Source organism: Vulpes lagopus, chromosome 21, assembly GCF_018345385.1.
Source record: "Vulpes lagopus strain Blue_001 chromosome 21, ASM1834538v1, whole genome shotgun sequence".
In the NCBI taxonomy this organism is placed as follows: domain Eukaryota; kingdom Metazoa; phylum Chordata; class Mammalia; order Carnivora; family Canidae; genus Vulpes; species Vulpes lagopus.
Genome location: NC_054844.1, coordinates 28824602 through 28838103, shown reverse-complemented (window position 1 = coordinate 28838103; position 13502 = coordinate 28824602). Strand labels below are relative to the sequence as shown.

The window sequence follows — 13502 nt, the reverse complement described above, 5'->3', positions numbered from 1 at the left end:
AGAGCTGTGACTCAGATTTTGGCTTTTCTCTACCATACATCATATCTCCTAGAGTTTGTGCCCCAACTTGTATTTTTTTTTCATCGTGATTCTGAGTATTGATGTTTATTCAACTTCAGTTTATTGCTCATCCTATTTGTGGTTATCTTTAGAATTCTCATTTAGTTCATGCTTATCATTGGTCAATCTGTACAGGCATCCATATTTTCAGATTCAGGTCCCAACCATGCCTCTCACCTTCTCTGTGAGGTAAGGTCTACTATTTCCAAGGACCTTCCTTGTCTAATCTCCATGACCATTTCTATCTTTCTCATTTTTTTTTTTTTAATTCCTGTGTTCCACCCTTAGACGTGTGTTCTCTACACTCAGGAGTCTTAAAATTCATTTTCCCCTCTTTCAACTGTTTTTCGGTTCTGATTAAGGCTGCATTTCTTCCTTCTTTGAGTCTTCTATTGAACTTAGTTTTTTCCTATATGCACCTTTAATACATAGAACTCAATTTCTATAAGCATATGTATTTAAGCTCTCTTCTCAATTTTGTCACACTCCTCCCTTTTAAGAAATGTGCTTCTTTATTGTTGCTCATGGTAAAATTCTGCTTCCTTCCATTCTCAAGGAATTCTAAACCCTTATCTTTACATATTCAGTTCACCAAAACTAAGGTAAAACTCCTGAACTCTAGCTTCTAGTTCTCAATACGAAACCCTAAGAACAAAGTACATTCATTTCACTACTTAAATCAGATACTTGAAAGCTCTGGCTTTTCTGGTTGGCCCTTGGCCCAAAATCCTCCCCTATAAAAAGAAAGAAATTTGAACTAGGAGGCTCCATCTTTCATCATCAAAATAACTCAGATTCCACACTTAATTAACTTTGAAAAGTGGGGACCTATTTCAAGTTCCTATTCAGTTACTAGTCATGGAATTTCAATAAAATGATCTAACCTCCCAGGGATAAAATAGAAACATCCTTGCCTATCTTGTTTTGACCAAGGGCTGGCAAACAGGACATGGCCTGTAGGCCAAGCCTAGCCTCTAGCCTGAGATGGTAAGTAAAGTTTAATTGAAACATAGCCCATACTCATTCATTTATAATTATCTTCTCACTACAGTGTCAAGAGACAAGTATTTAAGAGACCTTACAATCCAAAAAACCTAATATTTACCATCAAGTCCTAGGGAGGGAGAAAAGTATGCCAACCCCTTACCCTACCTAACTCATGATGAGAAACATTTTCTTGTTAAGAGGAAATAGATCAGTTTCCTTCTCCACAGCATGAGAAAAAATACCCCCAAAAAATCTTCCAACCACTCATACAAACACTGAATCACTTTAAAATTATGGATAAAAACCAAACCTCACAATTGCTTAACTATAATCCAGCTTTTAAATGACCAAGTGCCCAATAGATAAAATAAAAATTTAAATAGATGAATTAAGTTTTACCTATTTCTTGTTTGGCTTCTGGCATCCTTTTCTCCTCAGTTGTACCTCTTAACCAGTCTTCTTTTGTACTTTTTATTCCTGAAACTATTTAAATATTCATTTTCAGAGCTCTAGAAATTGCTATTCATCTCTTTTAGAATTGTGAAGGAAACTCAGGTGAACGTAAAATAGACTTTGAAAGGTATTAAATATATTTATGTATAACACAAGTCTAAAAGAAGCCTGAAAAAAATGTTTTCTTCTATTTCAAGTGCCTGAGTATCTCATAAATGAAAAATAAGTTGCTTTAAAAGTTTGTTTAAAAAAAAAAAGTTTGTTTTCACCATGAAATTATGTTTCTTCCTCTTAGGTTGAATATCAACAAATGTCAAGGTACTTAAGGGCACAGGAAACAGAAAGTCACTCCCATTGCCCCCAACCCCATTTTTAATGTTCTTGTTACACCCATGCCTCAGTTTCCAAAGATCTACTTCTATGGCCAAGTAAAATCACCAATGCTTTACAAAATGAATTTTATAACCTATTTTATCATATCCCTATCTCCTTTCAAGAAAACGTACCTTATATTTACATCATAACTTTCTGTGCTCCAACAGATTCCATCTGAACAGCACAGGAGAAATTAAGATTGCTATTCAAATCCTTTAGTTTTCCAATCTCAATTTCTCAACATATTATTATATATATAACATCCACAACCCCTAAACGTTTCCTTACTATCACAAATCATTAGTCATCTATTTTCTTCTTTCTTTGCACTATGCTGAGAATTCTATCATTCAGCCAACAGTAGCGCTTTAACTTTTCTGGTAACACAGTCGCCAACTATCTCAAAGATGACAATAAGTTTTATACATTTCAATATGTATTAAAGTTTTCACTAATATATAATAATTATTTCCTCATATCTAGACTAAAATTTCAATTCACAGGGCTTTGAAATTACAAGTCCAAATGAGAATCAACAAAACACATGAAATAATGTAAAAACACTTTTCTAACTTAGCACAAAGAACGTTTTCCATAATATAGGCTTCTTGGTGAAAAAGGAAATCTTTGTATTTGGCAAATCCTACAATTTTACATACCACTTGTCATCAATACAAATGGAGTACAATTTACAGGAAGGGGGAGATAAAACAAATAGTGCCCAATGAACCATTGATTTAGAAAAACAAATACCAAGGAATGGCAAATGCATTTAAGTCTTTGCTAGCTACCCAGATGGCATAAGTAGTGCTAATCCACTGTTCACCTACAATGCTTTAGTGTTGGAGACACCATCAAAAAAATCATACTAGACCTTGCACAGGGGCTTCTTCCTTCCTAGGACAAGGCTGCAGATCCTTCCAGTCATCAACAGAATTTGTATTCTTAATCAGGCCATCTGGACATAACTTAAATTCCAGCATGTTTGGTTTTTCTGTGGTGTCTTTCAGAGGTAAGAGGCTCTGAGGTTTATTTTCTGGTCTCTCTTTATTAAACTTCCTTGGTGAACTGTCTAATTTTGTGAGACAAATGCTCTCGTGCTCAGTGCATTTAAACGCAACTCTGTTCAGATACGTTTTCTTTTGATCCTTTGACTGGGGAGGCATTTGACTGAATTCCACTTCACTGTTTGTACTGTTTAAATTTTTGTCTAACTTGGTTTTATCAATCCACATTTTCTCGGGTTGATTTCCACCAATTATTCGCTTAGCATCCCTTGAAATGTATGCTTTAGACTCCTCTGAAGAGTCAATCTTGAGGTTTTTACCATGGCTTGCACAAATATTTAATGATTCCTTAGAAGTCTGTACACTGCTATTGTGTCTCTCATTTGATTTCTCCCAACTCCCTACTTGCATGGAAAGTTTATTAGACTTCATGTATTGAGAATCACACGGGAAGTTTCTCACACAGCTTTTCTTTGATGCATTGCTACCCATTGCTTCTTTGTGTTTCTGTCTTTGCAAATATTCCTTTGGTGTTAGAATTTTATTAATTTTAGATGAGTTACCCTTAGAGGCTGCAGATTTAACATTTGACATAGTCTTTTCTTTAACCCTGGCTCTTTCATTTGGGATTGACAAAATGTTACATAATTTAAATGTTCCATCCCCATTTTTATTCTGCTCTTGTTTATCATATTTCTTCTTCTTTGAGTCAGGTATGCTCCCATCATCTAAATTCCTTTTATCCGAAGCTTTTGGTCTAAAGCCACCTGTTTTCAATCTTTTCTCTGAGGATACTGATTGTACCAAAGAACCATTTTTCATATGTAAATCTTTATTTTTATTTGTCAAGAAACCTGCCTTTGTTTTTAGTGGATGTGAGTTTTGTGCCATGAACTTTTGGTGCAGGCTCTCTTGAGAAAATTTTGTCATTTTATTACTGGTGTGAAAAGTTATCTCATGAAACTGCAGTTTTCCTTTTCTTTTGTGACTTTGCATGGAATCTAGTTTTTTATCACCTTTAGAAAAAAGCTGACCTGATAATTCTTGTTCTGTCCTCAATGATTTGTGTTTTGTTTTGGGCATTTCATTTATATTTTTGCCTTGCTCTATTTCAGGAGAATGGTTTTTCTTATCTGGAAAAGTCAAAGGAATCTTCAGATTGTTATTTAGAGGACTCTCACATCCACGAGGGACATTTCTATCGGAAGTTCTTTCTCCTTCCTTACAACTGTTGATCTTCAAAGGTGAACACTGATTTTCCCCTTTGTCTTCTTTTGAAGCTGAGTTATTGATGCAATTATATTGACACTGGGGTACTCCTTCATAAACCATAGACAACCACCCCAATGTACAGCAACCAACATCATCTTTCTCTGAATCCATTATATTATCATCAGTCTTTCCATCTGTATCTGCTTGTGGGTCACACTGACTCCCTTTTTTTACAGGCTCTTCTTTCTGATGTTCTGTCAACTTGTCAACCTCACAGAGTGGGTCGTCATGTTCAGGAAATAATTCTTTCATTTGCTCAGAGTTTAATACTGTAATCTGTATTTGATCTGTTGAGTCCTTGGAGTCACAACCAGTTTGATCTTTTGAGATTTGGTTGGTTATCTGTTGGGCTACAGAACCTTCCTGTGCGTTCACAGCTTCAATACCATAGGGAAATTCTTTTAAAAGTTCTGACAGTTGATCGTGTAGGTATGAGAAAGATGCCTTATCAATGAGAATCTCACTTCTTGCAGGATCTTGGGCAGTATAATTGCAGGACTCATCACCTTCCTGAGGAATAGCAGACAATGAACATGTATCATTAGTTGTGCTTTCTTTTTTAGTGACGTGTTCCATGTTGCTTTCCTCTAGAATTTCACTGTTGGCTTTAACATACTTCAAAGATAACGATTCTGGATGTTGTGCTGATTCTGCTGGTCCAGTTATTTTATGTGAAACATCTGCGCACAGTGAAAAATTACCATTTTGAAAACCAAAGTCTTTATTTTCAGTGAGGCTGTCTATTTGTTCTTTTTTACTAATCACTTGATGATTGGGTAGAGAAGATTTCTGTGGCTCAACCCTTTTCAAAGGAGGCAAGTTGAATATCTCTGCTATTTGGGAATTATAAGATGTATCACCTTCAACAAGAGAACAAATATTGTCAATATGTAACATATCACCACTAACAATATCACTGTTCCTTGACTTATATGAGGCCTGCTGCTCACTCACAGAACAGTGGGGATCTGGTTCAGATTTGCTATGATCTCCTTGATGGCTATTAGGTGTATATTCTGAATTAGTCGACACATTTTGATCTTCCTTCTGAACTGATGAGAACATCTTTGTATTTGTTGTGGTATCTGCTACTGGTTCATTAACATTAGCTTTCAACGCAGCAGTAACATTGGTATTTTCTGCCAACTGATTTTGTAAGCTACAAACACTGCCTTCTTTAATAACTGGATACAGTGTTTCAGGTACTGCTTCAGGTGTTACACCTTTGGCAGACAATGTTTTGACATCTGAAAGAATTAAGGGTGACACTACAGCAACCTGAAGTTCTGTTCCCTTTGTAACAGTTGCACTGGAAGACTCATAATTCTGTACTACTGTTGACAAAGTTGTTTCTTGGGAAGTGTTTACCATCTTATTCTGAGAATTTCCTACAACTAAAAATGGACTCTTATCACAGGTTTCCACAGGCTTTGAAAATCCAACTGCTGTTCTGTTTTTTGCTTCATTATACTGTTTTTCTTCTGTAGGTTCTTTAGGTTGCTTTTTCCACAGAGAAAGACATGTTGCTAGCAATTCCATGGAAAAGTGATGGTCACTTTTAGAAGACATTCCACTCGAGGATTTCTGCTCAAGGCAAAAGGAGTTGTCTAAAACCTTGGTATTTATATTACAAGGACTTGGAGTTTCCATGGTTTTCAAATTCGTTTGGTTACCAGTGACTTGGGTATTTGGATTAATTTCAAAACTATGTGGTTTAGAGCCCTGAATAGTTTCACTAGTATTTTTAAATAATTTCTCCTGTAGTTTATCTCTACATGTAAGTAAACTGAGAATCAGTGTATTTTTATTTGGGTATTTTGAAACATATTCCTCAAAAGATGTAGACTGAGGAACAGAAGTTGTTTCAGAATTTGTTGGCACATTTGGTTCAACATTGACATTTCCTGATGAAATCTGGGTGTTACTTAATGTTGCCTGGGTAATCTCAACAGTTGATGCCTTTAAAGAAGTCCTAACTTTCATATCACTTAACTGGTCTGGCATTGGTAACTTTTCTGAATAGACAGAATTTCCTAAAGCAGAATTCACTTGGTTACAATTTCCCCAATTGAGGTCTTGAATGTTAGAATTCATTGTAGTGTGTGTTCTACTTGTTTCTTTTGCAGATTCCATTATGGTTGGTGGTTTATTCTCTGGAGTCAGTAGGGTTACCTGTGGCCCAGACTGGATTTGGACATTTTGTTTCACAGACAATTCAGAATTTGGAGCTAATTCATTGTAAGGGGTATCAGTTGTTTTAATACAACCTGCCGCCATCAAAAGATTTTTATTAATTTTAATTTTCCTTGCAAGTTCGGAAAACTTCTTTTTTATTTCTACTAATGTTTTAATATCCCTCACTAACTTCTCTTTTGTGGCATTTGTGTCCAGTATTTGATTTGAAGATAGATCACAAGAGTCTACGCTTCTCTCTTGATTATTCTGAGCAAGGGTCTGAACACCATCCACAGAAGATCTAACAGGTTCAGTAAAAGGCTGAGTGACATTAGTATTTACTTTCAAGTTACAGGAATTTCCAACTGTGCTGACATTTTCATTAAGGTTTTGCCAATGCTGTTGGAAGTTTCTAGGAAAGTCTCTCCTCATTTCAGGTAAGTGTATTTCTTGACTCTGAGAAACACTCAGAGAAGTCTGTTTAATAACATGCTGAGTACTTTGAAAAGGCTGGCTTACATATCTACAGTCATAAGGCGGAGGAGGTGGTCTTTTGTCAGTATGAGTAACTGCATATTGATAGGACTGTACACTTGCAGTCTGCTTTGACTGTAAAGTCCGTGGAGAATCTGGAGGGTGACTATTTTTCATCTGTAATGATGTAGATGGCATAGGATTTTGTTTCTGATGAGTGGGATCTTGCAAAAAGCTTTGTGATGGGTAATTGTATTGCTTTGGAAGTGATCTGTAATCTGGGTAAGTCAGTCCACTGGATGTATATTGTTGTGCCCAATCAGCCTGTCGTTCTGATAAAGATGGGTTAAGTCTTGAGGATCCTTGATAAGTTACAGGAACTCTTGCAGAATTAGGAGGGATCATTTGTAGTTGCATAGAATAGGAATCTGATGACACAAATTGATTCTGTAGTGCATGTAAATTAGGTGTATTAGTTCCAAAACCAGTTTGATGGGACACAGTTGCCCCTGTATGAGAAAGCATAGAATTCCTCATTTGAGAGTTCAACCATATATTTTGTGTAACTCCTGAAGACATTTGCAAATTGTGATTTAGTTGTTTGGATCCTTTAACATTTGCATATGTGATTCCTTCTACTGAAGTTTGTGAGGCCACAACTGTCCCATTATGCATATCAGGAATAGGGATTTGCTGAGGAGCTGGATAATTTCTGATGTTTAGCAGTGGCTGTGAAACTGAATTTGAATTACCAACAAACATACATGCTTCTTGGTTACTTCCAGGATAGTTTAAAGAACTTTGAGATGCTGTATTAAGTGTATTTATTAAAGCCTGCTCCAAAAAAGATGACTGCTTTTTAGGATACTGTGGTGGTAAGGTGACATTCTCTGGTTTTACATTCCAATTCATTGTTGATTTGATGTAGTAGCAGGGTATTAAAAGTCAGTTGTTCTGAATGTCAGGAATCTGTAGGAAATAAGGATCTTTTATTAAAAATTTATCTACATAAAACTTCCCAAGAAAATTAGTTTACCTTGATACCAATGCTATGTCTATCATAATTCCAGAAACCTCAGATCAAAGCTTCATCTTTAATTTGGGGAAGAGAAACAAAAGAGCAAAGGAGGATACAATAAATATGGCAAATATAAAAAAAAATTGGGGTGTTTTACAGGCATTCATTCTACATAATACATTTAAGTATTTTGTTTGTTACACTGAAGTGGCAACTACTTTCTGCTTTTATTTATTCTAACAGGCTCTTTATTATGAGTAACCCATGCTCACTGAAATAAAACGAACAAGTCAAACACATGGTAAAAAGTCCTTTTTGTCTATTCCCATTGCCTAACTCCCTAGGGGTGTCTACTGCTACCTTATACATAAAAAGCAAACACATGAAGAAAACCCTGTCTTTTTGTCTGATTTTCATTACTGTATCTAGGATACCTTATCATTTCACTACAAATATATTCATTGGGGATCCCTGGGTGACGCAGCGTTTTAGCGCCTGCCTTTGGCCCAGGGAGCAGTCCTGGAGACCCGGGATCGAATCCCACGTCGGGCTCCCGGTGCATGGAGCCTGCTTCTCCTTCTGCCTGTCTCTGCCTCTCTCTCTCTGTCTCTCTGTCTCTCTGTGTGACTATCATGTAAAAAAAAAAAAAAAACACATACACACAAATATATTCATTGTCTGTGTAACATTAGTTTTTCTGTATATCATTCAACCAGTCCTCTATTCACTTTCTTATGTTTCTTCTATTTGGTTTTCTTAAGTTTTTGTGCTTATAAACTATCCTAAACTAAGCATTCTTATATTTATGCTTTTATGTTTGTGCCTGTTTCTGGAAATTCCTAGAAATGAAATCAATGTGTCAAAGAACATTAAAATTATTTACATCAACAGTGACAAATTGCCTTCCAAAATGGTTAATTTGTACTGACCAACAGTATATTGTTAAATCTAAAAATGGTCTAATCTATAACCACAGCACATGAACACAGATTTTTTTCTTAAGTTTAGCCAGTCCAATTTATTCCAGAAAGTGCTTAATTGTCCAAACTTTGAAGGTAAGATATTATGGCACAGTCTCAGAAAATAATGGAATTTGGCACAAGATGTTTTTGCCATTTTTGGTAGGCAATTATTTTTTAAGATTTTATTTATTCATTCATGAACACAGATTAAAATAACAAAATTAAACAAATGTAATGTAAGCATATTAACAGTACACCCCAAATGCAGAATACACATTCTTTCCAAGCACACATGGAATTTTTACCAATGACTAGCTGAGCCATAAGTAAATCTCAATTTTCAAAGTATTAAAGTAATTCAGATTAATTTATAATGGAATCAATCTAGAAATTATAGGGAAAAAAGTAACTAGGAAATTGCCAAATAATTGAAAAATAAGGAATGTACTTTATACTTACATTACAAAGAGAAAAAGTGCTCTCTGGTGCCTCTTCCTCTACACCAGTCTTACTGGATCAAGCATCACCCTTATGACATCATTTAACTTTAATTGCCTCCCTAAAGGCCCATCTCCAAATAGTTACATTAGGGGTTAGGCTTCAACCTATGAATAGGTGAAGAGGGACATGCATTCAGTCCATAACATGCTCTTATACTCATGTTTACTTAACCTTTGAGGATAATTTGTAATATATTTTAAAAAGAAGACTAAGGGGGGATCTGGTTGATGCAGTTGGTAGAGCATATGATTCTTGATCTCAAGGTTGTGAGTCTGAACTCCACCTTGGGTGTAGAGATTACTTAAAATCTTTTAAAAATTAGTTATTGATATAAAATAAAAATTAGGGATCCCTGGGTGGCACAGCGGTTTAGCGCCTGCCTTTGGCCCAGGGCGCGATCCTGGACACCGGGATTGAATCCCACATCGGGCTCCCTGCATGGAGCCTGCTTCTCCCTCTGCCTGTGTCTCTGCCTCTCTCTCTCTGTGACTATCATAAATAAATAAAAATTTAAAAAAATAAAATAAAAATTAGATTGGGACATGAACTCCACATTTATAATAAGCTAACCTAAGAAATGATGAGAGTGAAATAAAATAATGAACAAAAATGTAGAGATTCAACAAGTCACAAGGTAATTCTTTAAAAAAGAATATTAAAAAAAGAATAAAAATCAATAAGCCTCTAACAATACTGATCATGACATTTTAAAAGTGCAATAGGGCAGCCCGGGTGGCTCAGCGGTTTAGCGCTGCCTTCAGCCCAGGGTGTGATCCTGGAGACCCGGGATTGAGTCCCACATCAGACTCCCTGCATGGAGCCTGCTTCTCCTTCTGCCTGTGTCTCTTGCCTCTGTGTGTGTGTGTGTGTGTGTGTCTCATGAATAAATAAAATCTTTTTTAAAAATGCTTAAAAAATAAAAATAAAAGTGCAATACTGGGGGTGAGGGGGTGTGCCTGGGCGGCTCAGTTGGTTAAGTGGTAAACTCTTGTTTTTGGCTCTGAGTCAGGCTCCATGCTCAGCCAGGAAGTCTACTTGTGGAATTCTCTCTCCTTCTATGTGTATGCCTGCTTGCGTGCACACTCTCACTTTATCTCTAAAATCAATCTTTTTTTAAAAAGTGCAATATTGGCAATAGAGACTACTACTAGACCCTATAGATGTTAAAAATAGTAAGTATTTACTTTGAATAATTTTATTCCAATACATTTCAAATTTAGAAGAATGGAGAAATCCTTCGAAAAATACACCTAACCAGGATTGACATGGTAATAATACCATTTATGTACCAATTAATTGATAATCAAGTATCTTTTCACAAAGAAAATGCCAGACCAATACGGCTTTGCTGGAGTAACAATCTATGAAAGAAATAATCTAATATGAAAAAAGATAAAAAAGATAACACTTCAGAGCTCATTCATTGAGGCTGTCATCCAAAAGCCAAAAAGAAGGAAAATTAGAAGCCAATTTTTTGCAGAAACGTAAAAACAAAAATCCTAAACAAAATGTAAGCAAACCAAATGTGGTGACATGAAAATGATAACCTATCATGATCAAATTAGGATTATTTCAGAAATACAAGATTTGTCATTTGAAAATTAACCAAGTAACAATAATTTTTAAAATCCTAAATTCAACAGATGCAAGAACTTATCATAAAATTCACATTCATTAGAACATTTTTATCAAACACAAATTTCCTTAATTTTGATAAATGTTAGCTTTAAACATTTAGACTGACAATAAAACAAACACACTACTATTGTCCCTTCTATTCATCACTGTATTGGAGATCCTGGAAAGTTTAAGAATTGGGAAGGTAAACATAAAATGGACTATTCACAGATGTAATAGAGAAAATCCAAAACAATCTATAGATCTCTAAGACTTATTAAATTATGGGTCATAGTGTTCTAAGAAGAAAAACAAGATTGAAAAGATTGAAGAAGGCATATATCCATCTGAATTAAAAACAGATCCCAGAAAAACTGAGTGGGGAGAAATCAGAGAAAAATCATAAGAGACTCGTAACTATATGAAACAAACTCAGGGGTGCTGGAAGGGGGTGACAGGGGTGATGGGGTAACTGGGTGATGGGCATTAAGGAGGGCACCTGATGTGACAAGCACTAGGTGTTATATGCAACTGTGAATCACTAAACTCTACGTCTGAAACTAATGACACAGTATATGCTGGCTAAGGGAATTTTTTTTTTAAGATTTTTTATTTATTTATTCATGAGACAGAGAGAGAGAAAGGGAGGGGCAGAGATGCAGGCAGAGGGAGGAGTAGGCTCCATGCAGGGAACCCAACGTGGGACTTGATCCTCGGACTCCAGGATCACGCCCTGAGCGGAAGGCAGATGCCAAACCACTGAGCCACCCAGGGATCCCCTGGCTAACGGAATTTAAATAAGAAATTAAAAAACAAACAAAAAGGGATCCCTGGGTGGCGCAGCGGTTTAGCGCCTGTCTTTGGCCCAGGGCGCGATCCTGGAGACCCGGGATCGAATCCCATGTCAGGCTCCTGGTGCATGGAGCCTGCTTCTCCCCCTGCCTGTGTCTCTGCCTCTCTCTCTCTCTCACTGTGTGCCTATCATAAATAAATAAAAATTGAAAAACAAACAAACAAACAAAAATATCCTAGAAAGAGACATCTCTATTCCTCACATGCCTTCTCCCAGGAAAGCTCCTTAATAATGGCTGGCTGTCAGAGCATGCAACTCCTGACCTTAGGGTCATGAGTTTGAGTCCCAGGTTGGGGACAGAGTTTACTCAAAAAAAAAAAAAAAAAAAAAAATACAACTGGCTGATCAGGCAGAGGTGTAATACAAAGCAGCACTTCTAGAGTTAATGATGCCTAATAAATTCCCCCTTAGTTCTTATGCATACTTAGGGTGGGAGTCTGTTATGGAGTGAATTGTGTCTTTTTACCACCAAATTCCTATGCTGAAGCCCTAACCCCCTATATTCGGGGACAGGCCCTTCAGGGAGGTAATTAAATTTAAGTGAGGTGATAAGGACAGGGCCTTAATCCAACAGGACTGGTGTCCTTTAAGAGAGACAGCAGGCATTGGCACAGAGGAAAGACCATGTGAGGTCACACAGAGAAGGCTGACTACAAGCCAAGAGGCCTCAGGAGAAACCAAATACCTCGATCTGTGAGAAATACAGGTGTTATTTAAGCCACCAAGTCTGTGATTACATGAGAGCAGCCAGTAGAGGGCCAATACAGAGCATATGGGTAGGCAGACAAACGATCTGAGTAATTTGGGGTTACTTTATTCCTCTCTCTGCTTTGCTAGCACACAAGGAAACTAAAGCCTGGAAAATCATCTCTGAACTACCTATTTAGAGGGAAAGAGTCAAAAGTTATCTGACTTTTTTTGAGATTGCAGAGTCTCTACTTCTAGATACAAAGTATTAAACTTTTTGAAAATATACTATAGTGGAGAGTACAAGAGACTGGATTTCCATGGTCTATCATTTTAATTTCACTTGAAAAAAATTAACTTTTTGCCAAAATCTCCACTCAACTCCAGCCATGGCACTTACCTGACAAATCCCAAGTATGGCTGAACTTAAGAATCTCCTTCTCTGCACAGGAGTAGCTGAAGTTTTCTGGGGGGGGAAAAATTGACACAAGCCAGCCGACTAATTTTACTTTATGAACAAAAACATCAAACTTAACACCGCTCACAATTCTACTTCATTTATTGAATTTTTTCCCCCATGCTCTACGACTTTTTCTCTCCTCCCTGGTCCCTAGCCACTCCAACCATGCTCCCCCTGCCCTAATTCAGCTCCTTATATTTCAGAGGGGAGAAATAGCACCAATTCTCCATCCTTCCATCATCAAATCTATAAAGCCCACCCCTGTAATTGGAATATGCATCTCCAATGACAGAGCTGACCTTCCGCCTACCAAATCTCTAAATTTAAAATCCTACTCCCCTTCCCTTTATTCCTGATATCAACCTGACTCTATGAGATTAGGCCATCCACGAAGGTGCACACATATTCTAGGACTGGCAGGATTCAAAAACAAACCTCACTGGGCCCCATACTCTTCACCTCCCTACCTCTGTACTAGTGACAGCCTTTTTAGTTTGTTTTAAAATCACAAGCATTTAAAAAATATATCAGATTTTAAATGTTTAACACCTTAAAGGCAGATAAAAATGATTTTCAAAAGTAATTTGTGTTTTCACAAAAT

At 36.7% G+C, this 13502-nt stretch overlaps 1 protein-coding gene across 7 annotated transcripts in view; it reads right to left on the bottom strand.

The window, feature by feature from the left end:
- Positions 1 to 13502, bottom strand: part of RESF1 (retroelement silencing factor 1) — a 28747-nt gene that overhangs the window by 1767 nt on the left and 13478 nt on the right. For 2 of the 7 annotated variants that reach the window (XM_041735779.1, XM_041735778.1), the window contains 4 exons: positions 12842 to 12907; positions 9243 to 9388; positions 2750 to 7772; positions 1447 to 1530 (listed from right to left, as the gene is read on the bottom strand). In XM_041735779.1, coding sequence (XP_041591713.1) covers positions 1447 to 1530; positions 2750 to 7715 — 5050 coding nt within the window. In that variant the 5' untranslated portion in view covers positions 7716 to 7772; positions 9243 to 9388; positions 12842 to 12907. The remainder of the gene's footprint in view (positions 1 to 1446; positions 1531 to 2749; positions 7773 to 9242; positions 9389 to 12841; positions 12908 to 13502) is intronic. The other 5 variants (XM_041735780.1, XM_041735777.1, XM_041735781.1 and 2 more) reach the window with 3 other exon arrangements.